The sequence below is a fragment of the Bombina bombina genome, chromosome 12, assembly GCF_027579735.1.
Source record: "Bombina bombina isolate aBomBom1 chromosome 12, aBomBom1.pri, whole genome shotgun sequence".
NCBI classification, from domain to species: domain Eukaryota; kingdom Metazoa; phylum Chordata; class Amphibia; order Anura; family Bombinatoridae; genus Bombina; species Bombina bombina.
In genome coordinates, this window is record NC_069510.1 from 106,849,169 (window position 1) to 106,868,674 (window position 19,506).

Sequence of the window (19,506 nt, forward strand, 5' to 3'; positions counted from 1 at the left end):
GTATAATTTTAACTAAAATGATCTCAGTTCTTATCTCCTTCAGAAAAATGAAGGCTACCCCAGTACATATATTCTATTACATGGTCTTATACAGGATATTGTCTCCTACAATAAGTTCGCCAAGCCCTCTGAATGATAATTGCTGCTTGGTTCTTGCGCTGGAACAACTGCTTCCTGAATTTTTCCCTCTCCACTAGTTGCAACCTTGCCTCTAACGGAATCAGCTCAATGTCTAGCTGCTGCCATTTAGTATGACTCTGCCCTTTAACAGAACCGCTTGGTAGTGGAACTGTTAGTGTTCTCCTGAAGTCCAAGTCACTAGTTGTAGAGAAGTCTGCACCTTTGCAATCTGTTATTGGTTTAATGCGATTTGAATGGGAAGATTTTAAAACAGATGTACTCCGATGTGGCTTAAATGTCCTGTCTTCTTCATTAGATGTCTCTTTATCATTTGGACTATAAGGTGCTACTTTGGCTGAACTACTTTTCCTGTCCCTGTGTCTCTCTGAGGATTCTCTAGACTTTATCCTATGAGAACTCTGGACATCTTGTAATTTGTGGGTTACAATTTTCAAACCTTCTTTCTCTTTTCTTGGTGGACTCTCAGCTTTAGCTTCTAGAATACTGTGTGACTCTTTTTGGATTGCAATATCAGAAGTTCCTTTTCTGCTTATTCTGTTGCTCTTTATTACAGGTTGCATGTGCTCTTTGCCTCTATGGATCACATCTTCTGAAGCCTCTGTATCCTTAAGACTGGGATCGACTGCAATTTCTGTACCTTCTTTTTTAAGTTTAACACCCTTTTTGTGACGAGCATTGTCATTTGTGTTCATTACAACCTCTGAAGATTCCTTTTTATGTTTAGAACTTCTTTGAGATTTTTGTCTTGGACTGTTTTTAAGAGGTAGTACCTCCAACTTTTCATTAAGAGATAGAGAAGTTTGGGTATAGGATGTCCTAGAGCTGATACGTATAGGTGCACTGTATGCATCTCTTTGTCTAGGAGAGGTATGTTTTACCTGTAAGGGCTGATCATTACTAATATGAATTTCAAGTTCTATTTCTCTTTCATTTTCCTTCTTTGTGACCTCTTTTTCACAGTCATCATTACTGGACCTTTTTGTTTTCCTTTCATCTGGACTTTTGTTCTGTTGTACGTCACTAAGCATCTTTTCATGTTCTAGATTTTCTTTCTGTTTCTCATCTACGTGGTCCACTCTTGTCTTTCTCTTGTTCTCACCCTCCCTCTTTTTAGCAGCAGCATCCTTCCTCAGCTGTTCGTGTTTCATTAACAGATTCTTTCTGTCCCTGAAAGCTGTCCGCACTTTGTGGCCCTTATATACGGCCTGGATTTTGGAAGCTGCGATATCCTGAATGGCTGCGATTGAGAGTGCTCCATGTTCTAGCATGAACTGTGTTACCTCTTGGTGTCCACCGAGCAATGCATAATCCAAGGGTGTATATCGTTCTTCAGTATTTTCCATTTGATTAGGAAAAGCATTGTAATGTAAAAGGAGTTTTACTGCATCCAAATATCCATTATTACATGACCAGTGCAATGCTGTACGTCCATTCTTATCCTGGATATTGGGATCTGCCTTATTCTCCATCAAGACCTCCATACAGCCAATGTAGCCACCATAAGCGGCACACTGCAGTGGTGTCCTTCCCTCATAGTCCTGGGCATTGGGGTTAATGTTGTTTTCTATTAGTATTTGACATACATTTGCATTACCTCCCAATGCTGCCCAGTGGAGGGGAGAGCGTCCATCTTTATCCACAAGATGCACCTTTGCACCCCCCTTAATCAGGGTGTGGATAACTTCTCTGTGACCCATTTCGCAGGCTCTGAACAGTGGGGTGTGTTTCATTACATCTGCAGCATCCACATGGGCACCATTTTCCAAAAGGATGCGCACTGTGCTGATCTGCCCAGACAGTGAGGCAGCATGCAGAGCTGTTCCTCCATATTTATCTGTTCTATTCAATTCTAATTCAGAGTCTAGTTCCAGCATGGCTCTCACAGCCTCATCACTGCCCTTTCCTGCTGCCCACATAAAAGCTGTTCGGCCTTCTAAATCGGCTTCATCTCTCACAGAGGGGTGAGCCAAAAGCACCCGCACAGTATCTGGGCAGTTACCCTGGGCAGCGTAATGTAATGGGGTTGCTCCTTGACTGTCAGATGGGATATTGGGAGAATGATTTCCTTCAAGAAGAATATGAGCAATGGGAGTGTGGCCTAACAGTGCAGCCCAGTGCAACGGGGTACGAAACAGATTATCATAAGGTGCCACATTGCAACCTCGGTATGAGGTCAGTAAACGAACCACATCTTGGTTACCATCGCCAACAGCAAGGTGCAGAGGGGTGCGGCCTTCATAGTCCTGCCAGTTGAGCAGGGATTCAGTGGGGGCAGCCTCCAGCAAACACCGGACAGTCAGCACTGCTTCGGGATCCTTATGACCTGCTGCCCAGTGCAAGGGTATTTTGCCCTCCAGATCAGGTATGCCAATATTAGAATCATGCCTCACCAATAATTTGACATGACGTGGTCGGTTGTAATAGGCACTCCAATGAAGTGCTGTCTGCTTCCGCTGATCTTGAGCATCTACTTGCCCGGGAGGGGTGTGCTTTAGCAGCAGGGCAAGGCAACGAGTATCCTGATGGCGGGTAGAGAGATGAAGTGCAGTGATATCACGCATGTCACGGTGTGTGCAGTCAGCTCTTCGGGAGAGGAGTAGTTTGAGTAGACGGTGGTTGCCTGTCTGGGCTGCCAAGTGCAGTGCAGTGCGCCCACTTCGATCTGAATGGTTAACTTGGGCCCCAGCACGTAGCAGAGTCTCTGCGCATGCCCGTCGATCTCCCAGCACACTGTACATCAGGGGAGTCCTTCCTAGCTGGTCTTCCTGGTCAAGTAAACTGGGGTTGGAGCCAATTAGCCGCATCAGAGTGGCTTTGTCCCCTGTCACAGCAGCTGCATGCACAGGGGAGGCTAGTGAGGAGCCCTGAGCCACACAACTCATCATGGCCAAGCAGCACAGTCAGTCCTTTATATAGAAACAGGCTCCAGTCTCTATGACAACTAATTCATGTCCCTATGGTAACAGTAGAGTGTTCTCTAACATTATCTACAGTCCTATAGGCTGTCCAGGTCCCTTTGACTCTATGGTAAGAGGACTGTTTACCACGAGTCTTTCGTCTATGGTATGAGTGTATGAAACAGCGGGCATGCGTACTTCGTCTCCACTAATATCGCGGTATTTGTACCCGGGAAGTGTCATCAATCATTACTGGTAGCTGTCATGGCGGCAGGGTCGTTTCCAGTGTCTCCGCACTTTCCCGGCTACCGGCCGTTTGACCCAGAGTCTGTGGGGCTGGATGCTAGCTTCCGCCTCACCTCGTTCTCCGAGATGAAGGGCTGAGGGTGTAAGGTCCCGCGGGAGACGCTGCTCAGGCTCCTGACGGGACTGGAAGAGGCTGGCGGGGAACCGGAGGCGGACCTAGGGGGACCCAAGCTGGGTGAGACTCGGAGATCACAGGGGGCGGGTCTTATAATGTCCATGAACTTGTTTCCCTCTCTGTATCTGTCTCAGCTGGGGGCTGTGCCACGAATCTCCTATGATCAGCTTAGGTCCCAGCATAGTACTGATAATGCATACTTGTCCCTACCACCCCTGCTAGGGGCTGTGCCATGTATGCACTGTGATCACCCTGTAATTGTAACATAAACTCTGCAGTGCCCAGCATAGTACTGATAATGCATACGTTTCCCTGCCTCCCCTGCTAGGGGCTGTGCCATGTATGCACTGTGATCACCCTGTAATTGTAACATAAACTCTGCAGTGCCCAGTATAGTACTGATACTGCATACTTATCCCTACCACCCCTGCTGGGGGCTGTGCCATGTATGCACTGTGATCACCCTGTAATTGTAACATAAACTCTGCAGTGCCCAGCATAGTACTGATAATGCATACGTTTCCCTGCCTCCCCTGCTAGGGGCTGTGCCATGTATGCACTGTGATCACCCTGTAATTGTAACATAAACTCTGCAGTGCCCAGCATAGTACTGATAATGCATACTTGTCCCTACCACCCCTGCTAGGGGCTGTGCCGTATGCACTGTGATCACCCTGTAATTGTAACATAAACTCTGCAGTGCCCAGCATAGTACTGATAATGCATACTTGTCCCTACCACCCCTGCTAGGGGCTGTGCCGTATGCACTGTGATCACCCTGTAATTGTAACATAAACTCTGCAGTGCCCAGTATATTAGTGCATACTTATCCCTACCACCCCTGCTGGGGGCTGTGCCATGTATACCTTGTGATCACCCTCTAATGTAACATAACCTCTGTCTGCTATTGCTGTTACTGCTCACTTATCCCTACCAAACCTGCTGGGGGCTGTGCCATGTATACCCTATGATCACCCTCTACTTGTAACATAACCCCTGTCTGCAGTTCCCAGCATAGCACTGTTACTGCTTACTTATCCCTACCACCCCTGCTGGGGGCTGTGCCATGTATACCTTATGATCAACCGCTGAAGTCAACCCCTAACCCTTGTCTACAGTGTTTATGATAGCTTTATACACAGATTTGGCATTATATTGCTATATCATGCTTATCACTGTCACCTCTGCGCGTGTCTCCTATGATCAGCCTCTGCTGGTAAAAAAAAAAACAACCCTTGTTTACAGCGCTCAAGGTTGCTCAAAGTACAGCTCAATCAGGCATGGCAGAGCCATAACGTTTCCATACTACATCTGCTAGGCCCGCAGGGGTCAGCAACCTTCTGCTCCCAGATGTTTTGTAACTACATTTCCCATGATGCTCAGCCTAAAGAGTGTCTCAGCATCGTGGGAAATGTAGTTCCAAAACATCTGGCAGCCGAAGGTTGCTGACCCCTGTGGGAACGTTCCACGCATCTCCTATAATCTGTCTCTACAGGAATCGTTACTTTTCCACAGTGTAAGGATAATGTTATGCCTGCCCCACTATATTGTTTTAGTATTATTCCTACCTCTTATGCTAAAAGGCCATTGCCTATATTACCCTTAAAGGGACACTGAACCCAAAATGTTTCTTTTGTGATTCAGATAGAGCATGCAAATTTAAGCAACTTTCTAATTTACTCCTATTATCAATTTTTTTCTTTGTTCTCTTGCTTTATTTGAAAAAGAAGGCATCTAAGCAATTTTATTGGTTCAGAACCATGGAAAGCACTTGTTTATTGGTGGGTGCATTTATCATCCAATCCGCAAGAACAACACAGTGTGTTCACCAAAAATGGGCCGGCATCTAAACTTACATTCTTGCATTTCAAATAAAGATACCAAGAGAATGGAAAGAATTTGATAATAGGAGTAAATTAGAAAGTTGCTTAATATTGCATGCTCTATCTGAATCCCGAAAGAAAAAAATGTGGGTTCAGCGTCCCTTTAATGTAAGAAAAAAACTGTTCCAGGGACTTTACCCGAGACTGCTCCCCACTAACCCGAGATCATGACCTTGTTCTGTTAGTGAAAATGCCATCTTAACCTTCAATAAAAGTGTAGGACATCTGTATGGAACTTAGGTGGAAGGATGGAGCTCAGAGAGTTACAAGGGGGTGTAGATTGGTGGCGTCTTCTTCATCCATGAAAGTTCTGGTTTTGTGTTGCAACAGAGAGCTCATATTAAGGAATATAACATTTGCTATGTTGGCTAAACAAAATAACTGACACTAAACAAAGTCCCACCTATGACCACCTTTTTAAAGGAACATGAAACTCAACACCTTTCTTTCATGATTCAGATATACATTTGTAAACAACTTTCCAATGTATTTCTATTATCAATTTTGCTTCATTCTCTTGGTATCCTTAATTGAAGGAGCAGCAATGCACTACTGGGAGCTAGCTAAACACATAGGTAAGCCAATGAAGAGGCATATATGCACAGCCACCAATTAGCAGCTAGCTCCCAGTTCCTAAGACTACGTAGATATGCTTTTTGACAAATGATATCACAAGCACTAAGCAAATTTAGATAGTAGAAGTAAAATTGTTTAAAATGGTATACTCTATCTGAATCATAAAAGAAAACTTTGTGTTTTATGTCCCTTTAAAGTAATTGTGGCTGTGGGAATACATGTTGTCTCTAGTGTCACAATTTGTGTCCCTTTTATAACACCACATCTCTGTCTTAGGTATTGGGATGGATTCATGTGTGATCCCACTGAGATATAGGGGGCTCTCGCTAGTGCAGACCACAGATTTCTTCTACCCCTCTGTAGAGGATCCCTATATGCAGGTAACTGTACCAAAGACTGGCTGAACTTCTGCTTGTCATTTTCGTAGGAAATGGCAATTTTCTGAGCTTGTTTCTTTCTCTGTAACTTGTTGCTGAGTCATTCAGAATAATCAGTTGCTTAAAAGTGCTAGCAGAGGGGGAGGGAATGTGCTTAAGAGGCAGTACACTATATAATTGTTTTTCCCTTAATGTGTTTCCTATTACTTTTTTTTTACCAACTGCAGAGTATAAAATGTATGAGATTTGCTTTTTTTAAGGTTTATTTGTGTCTATGAATTAGCTGGTTTTGTGTTTTGAAGCCACAACCTAATAAAATGGGTTAACTTGTAGGTATAATCAGATCTCATTACTTTATCACATTGTGTACATATACATGTCTTTATCTTATATCTGTAGGTATAATCAGATCTCATTACAGTATCACATTGTGTACATATACATGTCTTTATCTTATATCTGTAGGTATAATCAGATCTCATTACAGTATCACATTGTGTACATATACATGTGTCTGTATCTTATATCTGTAAGTATAATCAGATCTCATTACTTTATCACATTGTGTACATATACATGTGTCTTTATCTTATATCTGTAGGTATAATCAGATCTCATTACTTTATCACATTGTGTACATATACCTGCTTCTTTATCTTATATCTGTAGGTATAATCAGATTTCATTACTTTATCACACTGTGTACATATACATGTCTTTATCTTATATCTGTAGGTATAATCAGATCTCATTACAGTATCACATTGTGTACATATACATGTGTCTGTATCTTATATCTGTAAGTATAATCAGATCTCATTACTTTATCACATTGTGTACATATACATGTGTCTTTATCTTATATCTGTAGGTATAATCAGATCTCATTACTTTATCACATTGTGTATATATACATGTGTCTGTATCTTATATCTGTAGGTATAATCAGATCTCATTACTTTATCACATTGTGTACATATACATGTGTCTTTATCTTATATCTGTAGGTATAATCAGATCTCATTACTTTATCACATTGTGTACATATACATGTCTTTATCTTATGTCTGTATGTATAATCAGATCTCATTACTTTATCACATTGTGTACATATACATGTGCCTTTATCTTATATCTGTAGGTATAATCGGATCTCATTACTTTATCACATTGTGTACATATACATGCTTCTTTATCTTATATCTGTAGGTATAATCAGATCTCATTACTTGATAACATTGTGTACATACTGTATACATGTGTCTGTATCTTATATCTGTAGGTATAATCAGATCTCATTACTTTATCACATTGTGTAGATATACATGTGCCTTTATCTTATATCTGTAGGTATAATCAGATCTCATTACTTTATCACAATGTGTACATATACATGTCTTTATCTTATATCTGTAGGTATAATCAGATCTCATTACTTTCACATTGTGTACATATACATGTGCCTTTATCTTATATCTGTAGGTATAATCGGATCTCATTACTTTCACATTGTGTACATATACATGTGCCTTTATCTTATATCTGTAGGTATAATCGGATCTCATTACTTTATCACATTGTGTACATATACATGTGTCTTTATCTTATATCTGTAGGTATAATCAGATCTCATTACTTTATCACACTGTGTACATATACATGTATCTGTATCTTATATCTGTAGGTATAATCAGATCTCATTACTATATCACATTGTGTACATATACATGTATCTGTAGGTATAATCAGATCTCATTACTATATCACATTGTGTACATATACATGTATCTGTAGGTATAATCAGATCTCATTACTTTATCACACTGTGTACATATACATGCTTCTTTATCGTATATCTGTAGGTATAATCAGATCTCATTACTTTATCACATTGTGTACATACTGTATACATGCGTCTGTATCTTATATCTGTAGGTATAATCAGATCTCATTACTTTATCACACTGTGTACATATACATGTGTCTTTATCTTATATCTGTAGGTATAATCAGATCTCATTACTATATCACATTGTGTACATATACATGTGTCTGTATCTTATATCTGTAGGTATAATCAGATCTCATTACTATATCACATTGTGTACATATACATGTGTCTGTATCTTATATCTGTAGGTATAATCAGATCTCATTACTTTATCACATTGTGTACATATACATGTGTCTGTATCTTATATCTGTAGGTATAATCAGATCTCATTACTATATCACATTGTGTACATATACATGTGTCTGTATCTTATATCTGTAGGTATAATCAGATCTCATTACTATATCACATTGTGTACATATACATGTGTCTGTATCTTATATCTGTAGGTATAATCAGATCTCATTACTATATCACATTGTGTACATATACATGTGTCTGTATCTTATATCTGTAGGTATAATCAGATCTCATTACTATATCACATTGTGTACATATACATGTGCCTTTATCTTATATCTGTAGGTATAATCAGATCTCATTACTATATCACATTGTGTACATATACATGTGTCTGTATCTTATATCTGTAGGTATAATCAGATCTCATTACTATATCACATTGTGTACATATACATGTATCTGTAGGTATAATCAGATCTCATTACTTTATCACACTGTGTACATATACATGCTTCTTTATCGTATATCTGTAGGTATAATCAGATCTCATTACTTTATCACACTGTGTACATATACCTGCTTCTTTATCTTATATCTGTCTGTAAACCAATCACCAATACTTGGAAAGCACAATGGAAAATTAACATTTTATTACCTTATCTCTTCTATACCCCACAGGGAGTGTAATTTCTTCTACTGGCTGTGTTAACACAGCTTGGCCTTGAGGCCAAAAACTTTCAGGATGGGTGGGGATACCACAGGCTAAATAAACTATTTCAAATGCCAATCTAAGGGTAAAGGAAATACTTGTAAACAATTTAATACACTCCAGCAGGTAAAGTGGATCATTGGGAACAAATTAAAGGGAAGACATTTTTTGAGTAAACTGTCCCTTAAGCTTTTCATGCTGTACAGTGTACTCTTTTGTCACAGGCTATTTTTATATTTTATCTCTAGTCTGCTTGCTCTAAAGGTTAACAACTATACTGCAGTTATGATGAACTAGCGCTGAAATAATTACCCATAAACACTATATCTCTGTTCTCTCTGTATAAGGTTATGCCTTTATAGATTGCTATTATGTACAGTGCTTTCTCTTCCTTAAACCCACAGCAGGGGCATCACTCGGCTGTAACTAAAGGGAAGTGATGTGAAATCCTCGCTCATTCAGGATATAGTACTCCGCGCTCTAGCGGAACAATTGTGAAATAGTAACAGAAATCTAAAAGCTGGAATTATTATGAACTGAGTTTCTTAATTTTAATTTAAAGGGACATGCTAATTCAAACACTATATAGGCATTGCCCGTTTGTGGCAGTGTCACCGGCGCTCTTATTGAAGGCTTGGAAGTGCCGTTTATTAGACCACTAACTATCCCCGACCTGTAGTGCAGGTGATTGATGAAAATGGCTTCTGATAGGTGATCCCCCTGAGCCACTCTTGTCATGCGTCCACAGTTCCAGATATACATTACATTTTGGCAACACTGCTGCCATCTAGTGTCTTTAACTTGGTTCCCTCTTTTTTATTTTATTTATTTAAAGGGACAGTGTACACCAATTGTCATATACATGCATGTAATAGACACTACTATAAAGAAGAATATGCACAGATACTGATCTAAAAATCCAGTATAAAACCTTTTTAAAAACTTACTTAGAAGCGCCAAGTTTAGCACTGTTGACGAGGTTAGACTGGGACACCCAGTGAAAGGGGCCGGGAGCAGACACTCTTGACCCACCCCCTTCCTTGCATATGAAAAGACAGATTGGACAAACAGGAGCCAGCAGTAGTCTGTAAACGCATGTATACATCTGAGACTTTGGGGCTTGGTTAGGAGTCTGAAAATCAGCACTTTTATAAAAAAAAATAAAAAGCAAAACTATATATTGTTACAAAAACACTCCCAGATGTGCTATATAAATGGATCATATACAAAACATTTATGCAAAGAAAAATCTAGTGTACAATGTCCCTTTAATTTGATAATACAAGTAAATTGGAATTTTTTAAAAACATGGTACATTCTATTGGAATTATGAAAACAAAATATTGGGTGTCATGTTCCTTTTTAATGTCAGATTTAGACCAACATCAGTCCATTGACGCACTATAGCTGACTCTTACTAGCTGGTTAATCTGACAAGACACATTGCACGCCATCTGCATGAGCAAGTAAATGTACAGAATAACTGGATATTGGCGAGATTTGTTTAATCAGGGTGTTTTTTTTGTTTGTTTTTTTAGGGCCGTATAGCTTGTGCCAATGTGCTGAGTGACCTGTATGCGATGGGCATCACCGAGTGTGACAACATGCTTATGTTGTTGAGTGTTAGCCAGAAGATGAGTGAAGAGGTCAGTGACGGATTCTGTACACAAATAACTTAAAGGGATACTGAACCCATTTTTTTTTCTTTCGTGATTCATATAGAGCATGTCATTTTAAGCAACTTTCTAATTTACTCCTATTTTTCGTTCTCTTGGTATCTTTATTTGAAAAAGCAAGAATGTAAGCTTACGAGCCAGCCCATTTTTGGTTTAGCACCCTTGGTAGTGCTTGCTGATTGGTGGCTACATTTATGCACCAATCAGCAAGCACTACCCAGGTGCTGAACCAAAGATGGGCCAGCCCGTAAGCTGTACATTCCTGCTTTTTCACATAAAGATACAAAGAGAATGAAGGCAATTGATAATAGGAGTACATTTAGAAAGTTGCTTAAGATTGAATGCTTTATCTGAATCGTGAAAGCAAATTTTTTTGGGTTTAGTATCCCTTTAATAGTAAATAAATGAAAATGCAGCATTGGTTTCTTAAACAATGTGCTGATGTTGGCAAAAAACAAGCTGCTGTGTCCTACAGGAGCGCGAGAAGGTGACGCCTCTGATGATCAAAGGTTTCCGAGACGCAGCAGAGGAGGGAGGGACGTCAGTGACAGGAGGACAGACTGTGGTTAACCCCTGGATCATCATAGGAGGAGTAGCCACAGTTGTCTGCCAATCAAATGAATTCATCATGTGAGTTACCTTATCTCTGACCTCTAACCTAACGCTCCTTGTGAACAAACACGTCTCATACCTGCTTAACACGCTGAGGGTATTTATGGGAGAAGATTATTCTCCTCATGTTTCTGCCATGCAATAAAGATCTCACACCTGTGGCCCAAGTACTTTTTCCAGGTGCTTACAGGAGACTGCGGCTTTCGGTTGCTCTGCACCTGGCATAACATATGCAGCACTCGGAATCCCACACAGGGCACTAGTGTTGTGGGGTTGCTGTCGCCTGTAACACATTATTTTGGCTGATGAATATTTTATAATTCTCTACCACTTTTTTTTTTTTTTTTTTTAATGTCCCCCTGCTGTCATATTACACTCCTCTGCCCCCTTAAAGGGACAGTGTACAGTAAAATAGTTTTTTTTCCCTTTAAGGGATAATCTAGTCAAAATTAAACTTTCATGATTCAGCTAGAGCAGCAAGTTAAAGGGACACTAAACCCAATTTTTTTTCTTTCATGATTCAGATAGAGCATGCAATTTTAAGCAACTTTCTAATTTACTCCTATTATAAATTTTTCTTCGTTTTCTTTCTATTTTTATTTAAAAAGCAGGAATGTGATGCATAGGAGCCGGCCCCTTTTTGGTTGAGAACCTGGGTTATTCTTGCTTATTGGTGGGTAAGCCTCCAATAAGCAAGAGCTATCCATGGTGCTGAGCCTAAAATGGGCTGGCTGCTAAGATTTACATTCCTGCTTTTAAAATAAAGATAGAAAAAGAACGAAGAAAAATTTATAATAGGAGTAAATTAGAAAGTTGTTTAAAATCACACGCTCTATCTGACTCAAAGAAAAATGTTGGGTTTCATATTTACTGATAAAGTATGAGTTTAACCCCTTGAGTGCCAACAACGGTTCAGAGCTGTCGCAAATTGTCAGGTGCTAATGACGGATTTAGAGCCGTCACTAGCACTCTCCCACCTTGAGGGAGATCTGGGGGCTCCCACCACCCGCTCCTACCCCAGCGATCGGGCCTGTATAGTGACGTCACCGCACAACTTTATTTAAAAAAAAAAAAAAAAGTATAGGGAAATGGGGCGTGCTGCTTAGAAGCCTGCATCTCAGGCATCTAAGCAGCTAAAGACCCCCAAGACCCACCGTTAGAAAGGCAATCGCCTAACCTTTCCAACGGTAGAAGTCTTGGGATCTGGATTTAAAAAAAAAAAAAAAAGCTTAGCACTCAAAGGGTTAAATTAAAGTCCCTTCAAGAGTTTCTGCATCACTGTAGCAGCAGGGGATGCATATTTTTACTCTAACCAATCATGTTTGAGGAATAGAGCGTACGTTTGGGTGATAACAGCCTATGTTTTATCCCTAGGCCTAACAACGCTGTGGCTGGGGATGTCCTTGTTCTGACCAAACCTTTAGGGACTCAGGTGGCTGTGAACGCGCATCAGTGGCTGGAAATTGTAAGTGTGTTTGTGGAACTTTATGTAACCTGCTCTGCCTTATGCGCTGAATATTGTAGATTTCATATTTTTTCTTTATTCTCAGCCGGATCGGTGGAATAAAATCCGCCTTGTGGTTACCAAAGAGGATGTTGAGCTGGCCTATCAGGAAGCCATGTTCAATATGGCTACACTTAACCGTACAGGTGAGGGAGCCCATATACAATTACATGCGAGGGGTGTGTACTGCAACAAAAACAGGAATTAAAGGGACAGTCTACTCCCAGAATTCTTATTGTTTTAAAAAATAGTCCCTTTATTTCCCATTGCCCAGTTTGCATAACCAACACTGTTATATTAATACGCGTTTTACCTCTGTGATTACCTTGTATCTAAGACTCTGCAGACTGCCCCCTTATTTCAGTGCTTTTGACAGACTTGCATTTCAGCCAATCAGTGCTGACTCCTAAATACCTCCACATGAGTGATCATAATATCTAAATGTCACACATGAACTAGCAGTCTAGCTGTGAAAAACTGTCAAAATGCTAATAAGATGCAGCCTTCACGAGCTTAGATATTCACATATGAGCCTACCTAGGTTTAGCTTTCTACAAAGAATACCAAGAGAACAAAGCAAAATTAATGATAAAAGTAAATTTGGAAAGTTGTATAAAATGACATGCTCTATCTGAATCATTAAAGTTTAATTTTGACTAGACTGTCTCTCTGTTCCATAATCCTGTGCGCATCTCACATTCTGTAGGGCTGCCTATTCGCTATATAATAGTCATTTAAACAAATTATCTGTATTCTGTGCTGGTGAATTTATAGGTGTACCCATGTCTTATAAACCTTTTATTGTCATTTAAATATGACCTTAAAGGGACATGAAACCCCACATTTCTTTTCATGATTCACATAGAGAATACCATTTTAAACAACTTAACAATGCACTTCTATTTAATTTGCTTCCTTCTCTTGTTATCCTTTGCTGAAAGGTTTATCTAGGTAAGCTCAGGAGCTGCAGAGAACCTAGGTTCTAGCTGCTTATTGGTGGCTGCATATATATACTGATTGTCATTGGCCTACCATGAGTTCAGTTAGAAACCATTAGTTCATTGCTTCTCTGTCAACAAATGATACAAAGAGAATGAAACAAATTAGATAATGGAAGTAAATTACAAAGTTGTTTAAAATTGTATTCTCTATCTGAATCACAAAATAAAAAAATTGGGTTTCATGTCCCTTTAAGCCCAAGATATATATATATTTTTCTTCTTTGCTTCACAAAATATATGTAATTTATCCTGTATTTCATTTGCCCCTTTGAATCACTGTTTCCCTTTTTAAGATTGGGGAGCAAGGTATCTAGCTGTCAGATCACGGTAGTGTGCTTTAAATAAATGCGGTGTAGCTGTTTCTATACCCTAATATAATACAAAAATTATATATACTTTATTTTTTTTTGTAAAGGGACTTTATTCAGATAGAACACTGGTTTTCAAACCTGGCTTCCCTAACAGACCAGATTTTCAGGGTATCTGAACTGGAGCACAGGCAAAATAATCAGCTGATTAGTAAACTGTTATTTTACCTGCTCTCACCCAAGGTAATCCTGAAAATCTGTCCTGTTAGGGAGGCCTGAGGTCAGGTCGAAAACCCTTGAGATAAAGTAAACTAAAAAGTTGTTTAAAACTGCATACTCTATCGCTTTCTTTGTTCTTTGGTATCTTTTGTTAAGAAAAGAGGGAGGTAAACTCAGGGGTTGCACGATCTGGAACACTATATGGCAGCTGTTTTGCAAGAATGTTATCCATTTAATCCTGGTACCTACTTATAAAACGATACCAGGAGAACAAAGCAAATTTAATAATAAAAATAAATTGGAACTTTTTAAAAATTGGATGTTTGGGTTTCATATCCTTTTAAAATCTACGATATTGTATTCTGTCTCCAGCCGCAGCCCTCATGCATACGTTTAATGCCCACGCTGCCACAGACATAACTGGTTTTGGAATCTTGGGCCACGCTCAGAACATGGCACAGCAGCAGAATGCTGAAGTGAGCTTTGTCATTCATAACTTGCCCATTATCGCAAAGATGGCCGCTATCACCAAAGCCTGCGGCAACCGATTTAACCTTTTGCAAGGAACCTCCCCAGAGACATCTGGTAAGAATTTTTTTACCGTGTTTTAAACCTATATTTTTAGTATCGCTGTAAAATCCCATTTATTTCCTCTGCTTCCACCCTCAATGATAGAGGCACGGCCGTGCTTAAAGGGATACTAAACCCAAATCTTTTCTTTCATGATTCAGGCAGAGCATGCAATTTTAAGCAACTTTCTAATTTACTCCTGTTATCAATTTTTCTTTGTTCTCGTGCTGTCTTGATTTGAAAAAGGAGGACTGTAAGCTTAAGAGCCGGCCCATTTTGGTTCAGAACCTGGGTAGTGCTTGCTGATTGGTGGCTAAATCTAGCAAACCAATTGGCAAGCACTACCTAGGTTCTGAACCAAAAAGGGTCCGGCTTCTAACCTTACATTCCTCCTTTTTCAAATAAAGACAGCACGAGAACAAAGAAAAATTGATAACAGGAGTAAATTAGAAAGTTGCTTAAAATTGCATGCTCTGCCTGAATCATGAAAGAAAAGATTTGGGTTTAGTATCCCTTTGAAATAAGAGTAATCATTCCCTGTCATAACTGAACATTCTCATTGCTCTGTCGCCAATGCAGGTGGCCTACTCATCTGCCTCCCCCGCGAACAAGCAGCGCGCTTTTGTGCAGAGATAAAGTCTCCAAAACACGGAGAAGGTCACCAAGCTTGGATCATTGGCATTGTGGAGAAGGGCAACCGCTCAGCCCGCATCATTGAAAAGCCACGTATTATTGAAGTTGCCCCCCGGGGAGCTGGGACTAGCGACAACAGTACTGCAGCCAATCTGGATGCACCATGCTAAATATAGAGGAAGACCAAGTATAATCTGAATCAGAACTCAATTGGTTTGTGTGTCTTAGTCAGAGCAACTGGAATTAAAGAGAGTATGAACCAGGAGCACCTGCTGGCTGGAACTCTGTTCTACTGTTTTTGATCCTGATAATTCTGTTTTCATGATGGAGACTTGTAACGGGTAGGGGGCATCAGCTGAGTCCTTTCTAGATCCCCTCCTATCATGAGTCCAGAACTGAGCAGCTGGGTCTGCAAGTGTGGAGGGGAAAGGGTTGGGGAGTTAGGATTTGAGCTACTGGGAAGCCCTCGTCTATCCATGACGCTACTTTTTCTAAAACCCGTGCCAGGGCTGGAAGTAGCCGAATATCTCAGAAGAGGGTAAAGACCAAAATCTTCCTACTTGTTTTCAATAAACATCATGCACAGTAGAAACAAATGCAGACTTCTGTGTTTTTTGATAATGTATTCAAATCAAAGATTAGTCTTCGAATACTATGTAGCTGTAGCTTTTTACTATTATATTACTTGTTTAAATATGGACAATTTAAGTGTAAAGTTAAATGATTCGGCTGCCTACGACTACAGGTTCTCACAAGAGAACCTGCAGTCCATATTTATGAAGCAGTGGTCGTCAGACCGCTGCTTTCCTAACCTCTTCGCGACCTCTTAGGTGGCGAATTACAATCTCCCGGTCTCTTCCGACTGGCAAGATTGACGGCTCCTGCCTGCGCGTGATTAGCTGTGCACGGGCAGCATTGCACAAGGGCGCAAAATTGCGTTCTTGTGCCATGCTGAATTCCGGCAGCGGAATTCAGCCCGTCAGAGGAGAGCTGTGGCAGACAGACAGAGGCGCGTATGTACGCCCCAGCTTGATAAATCGACCTTTTAAAGTAATAGGTACTGCCATGTTTGAACTAGTTTTCTATTTATCTCTGTCTTCTGCTAAGAACCATTAGGGAATGATGTAAAAACCAGACAAAATGTACACAAGGCCACACAACCTTGTTTGTAAAGTCTATTGTATTTCCTTATATATTCGTTCCTAATTGTTTGCAGCAGGACTGTGATATAAGGTTAAAAGTAAAGTTTAGACATGGTGGTGTCCATTACTTTACAGAAACTCAGTAGCATTGAAAAAAAAAAAAAAAATTTCAGTTAAATTACAGGAAAAGGGGACAAAATAAATAATGAAATATTGCAAAGTTGTTTTTTTAACTACCCATAATTAAGAATTTTATATTAAAATATCGTACTGTTTAATATTCCTTTAAGCACAAGACACTTTGCATCTCCCTTTAAATTATGGGGGCAACCATTTTGGAACTTAGGTTACTCTGAAGGAGAGATGCTTCACACGTGCAAACTCATCAGTGAAGGTTAGATTTCAACATGGCGACATCCATGACTAGAGGGGAGTGGGGAATAACCTTAAAGGGACACAGAACCCAATTTTTTTTCATTCGTGATTCAGAGCATGCAATTTTAAGCAAATTTCTAATTTACTCCTATTATCAAATTTTCTTCATTCTCCTAGCATCTTTATTTGAAAAGCAAGAATGTAAGTTTAGATGCCGGCCCATTTTTTATGAGCAACCTGGGTGGTTGTTGCCGATTGGTGGATAAATTCACCCACCAATAAACAAGTGCTGTCCAGAGTACTGAACCAAAAATCTATAAAGATAGCAAGAGAACGAAGAAAAATTGATGACAGGAGTAAATTAGAAAGTTGCTTAAAATTACTGTTCTATCCGAATCATGAAAGGAAAAAATTTGCGTTTAGTATCCCTTAAGTGTAAATTACTACAGTTCCTCTGTTGCATTTAAGAGGGGGAGGGGTAGACTGATGTCTTACAAGATGGCTCAAATTATTTGTTCAGTTTAGGAGCTGGAGCAATTTCCCTCCTATATCCAAAAATGTAGCAAACCTAACGGCACAGAGAAGTCCATTGTGTTTTATCAAAGTTACAAACATATTTAACACACAGCTTGTCACATATTCAGACCTCAGAAGTATCAAACATGGCTCCTAGTAACGCTGGGGAAAGGATATCGCACACAAATCCAACAATACAGTTTCTCCTTTATAACTCCTTTTTTTTTTTTAAAGGGACATGAAGCGCAAACTTTTTGTTTCATGATTCGGATAGAACATACAACAACTTTCTTCTATTTAATTTGCTTCATTCTTTTGGTATCCTTTGTTGAAAAAAAAAAAGCATAGAGGTAGGCTTAAGAGATGGGAGCTAGCTGCTAATTAGTGGCTGCACATATATGCCTTTTTGTCATTGGATGAGTTCAACTAGTTCCCAGTAGCTCTTCAATAAAGGCTACCACAAGAATTAAGCAAAATTTATAATAGAAGTAAATTAGAAAGTTGATTGCATTCTCTATCTGAATCGTGAGATAAATTTTGGGTGTCATGTCCCTTTTAAGAGATTACTTTCTGCTACACATGGGCTGGAAAACTAACTGCCCCGTGTGTTATCATACAAGTTTCAGTTGCTCTGTAGCGCAGTAGTGATATCTAGAAAGGACAGAGGTCTATGTAAGCAAAGCACAGCATGCCGGTTTGTAGCGAGAGTCTCTCATTTGGACAGTTCTGCTTTAGTCGCTACATGGGCGGATTGGGGGGCCTGAACAAATGGAGGGTCCCACTCTGTCTCTTGGGTAATGTGCAATGCTGGGAAGGGAGAGGGTTAATGCCTTGACTTTGCCATAGAAATAGGTGAGAGAGAAGTTGCCGTCATACCGACACTCTGCACAACTATTGGCCAGAACATAAGGATCCAACTACAGTAGAGAACTATGAAGATAAAGAAATGTATCTGGGCAATGCTTGTGCATGTAGTCCCTCTTAGCTCCTTGTACATAACTGACCCTGCAACATGCTTCGTCATGAATGATTGATCAGTACAAGAGCTTATTTGCATCTGGCCCCAACAAAGAAGATAACATTTGAAAAACCTGGAATAAACTGTTTGCTAAAAAAAAAAAGTTTTTAACATTTTTAAAAATAGAGCATGCAATTTTAAGCAACTTTCTAATTTACTCCTATTATCAATTTTTCTTCATTTGAAAAATCAGGAATGTAAGCTTAGCAGCCAGCTCATTTTTGGTTCAGCACCTGTGTAGCACTTGCTGATTGGTGGCTAAATGTATCCACCAATCAGCAAGCACTACCCAGGGTGCTGAACCAAAAATGGGCTGGCTGCTAAGCTTACATTCCTGATTTTTCAAATAAAGATACAAAGAAAAAAATAGGAGTAAATTAGAAATTTGCTTAAAATTGCATGCTCTATTTTTAATCATAAAAAAATAGTTTAATGTCCCTTTTATGTAAATGTTTTACAACATAGAGCAGAATTGTCTATGTAAATATTAAAATGACTTTACTACAGCATATTGCTATTTCAGTGTGTAAAGTTTTATTAAGGGACATTGTACTCACACATTTTCATGGATATAAAAGTACAAAACATATCCATAGCAAATCCTATATTTTGGCACATAAAAGGTTAAAGGGACAGTGTACTTTAGGCAAGTAGCTGATAAGACTACATTATATTATAAGCAAGCTGCAGGAACACTTTTTACATTGGGATGGGCTCTACTACTCCCCACGGGGTATTTTTAGGTTGCTGCTTCTTATCAACAGTTTTGCTATAACCAATACTGCAGTATT

At 39.6% G+C, this 19,506-nt stretch overlaps 2 protein-coding genes across 2 annotated transcripts; one reads left to right on the plus strand and one right to left on the minus strand.

Moving 5' to 3' along the window:
- On the minus strand, window positions 1-3,153 carry INVS (inversin). The gene has a single exon (XM_053695856.1). It carries the CDS (start codon window positions 3,024-3,026, stop codon window positions 87-89), a length of 2,940 nt encoding a protein of 979 aa, XP_053551831.1. The 5' UTR covers window positions 3,027-3,153; the 3' UTR covers window positions 1-86.
- Window positions 3,154-3,260: 107 nt separating this feature from the next.
- Window positions 3,261-16,260, plus strand: LOC128642960 (selenide, water dikinase 2-like). The gene is made up of 8 exons (XM_053695857.1): window positions 3,261-3,519; window positions 6,195-6,298; window positions 10,680-10,787; window positions 11,293-11,447; window positions 12,804-12,894; window positions 12,980-13,079; window positions 14,834-15,046; window positions 15,611-16,260. The coding sequence occupies exons 1-8, from the start codon at window positions 3,303-3,305 to the stop codon at window positions 15,832-15,834; spliced, it is 1,212 nt and encodes a 403-aa protein (XP_053551832.1). The 5' UTR covers window positions 3,261-3,302; the 3' UTR covers window positions 15,835-16,260.
- Window positions 16,261-19,506: the final 3,246 nt, after the last annotated feature.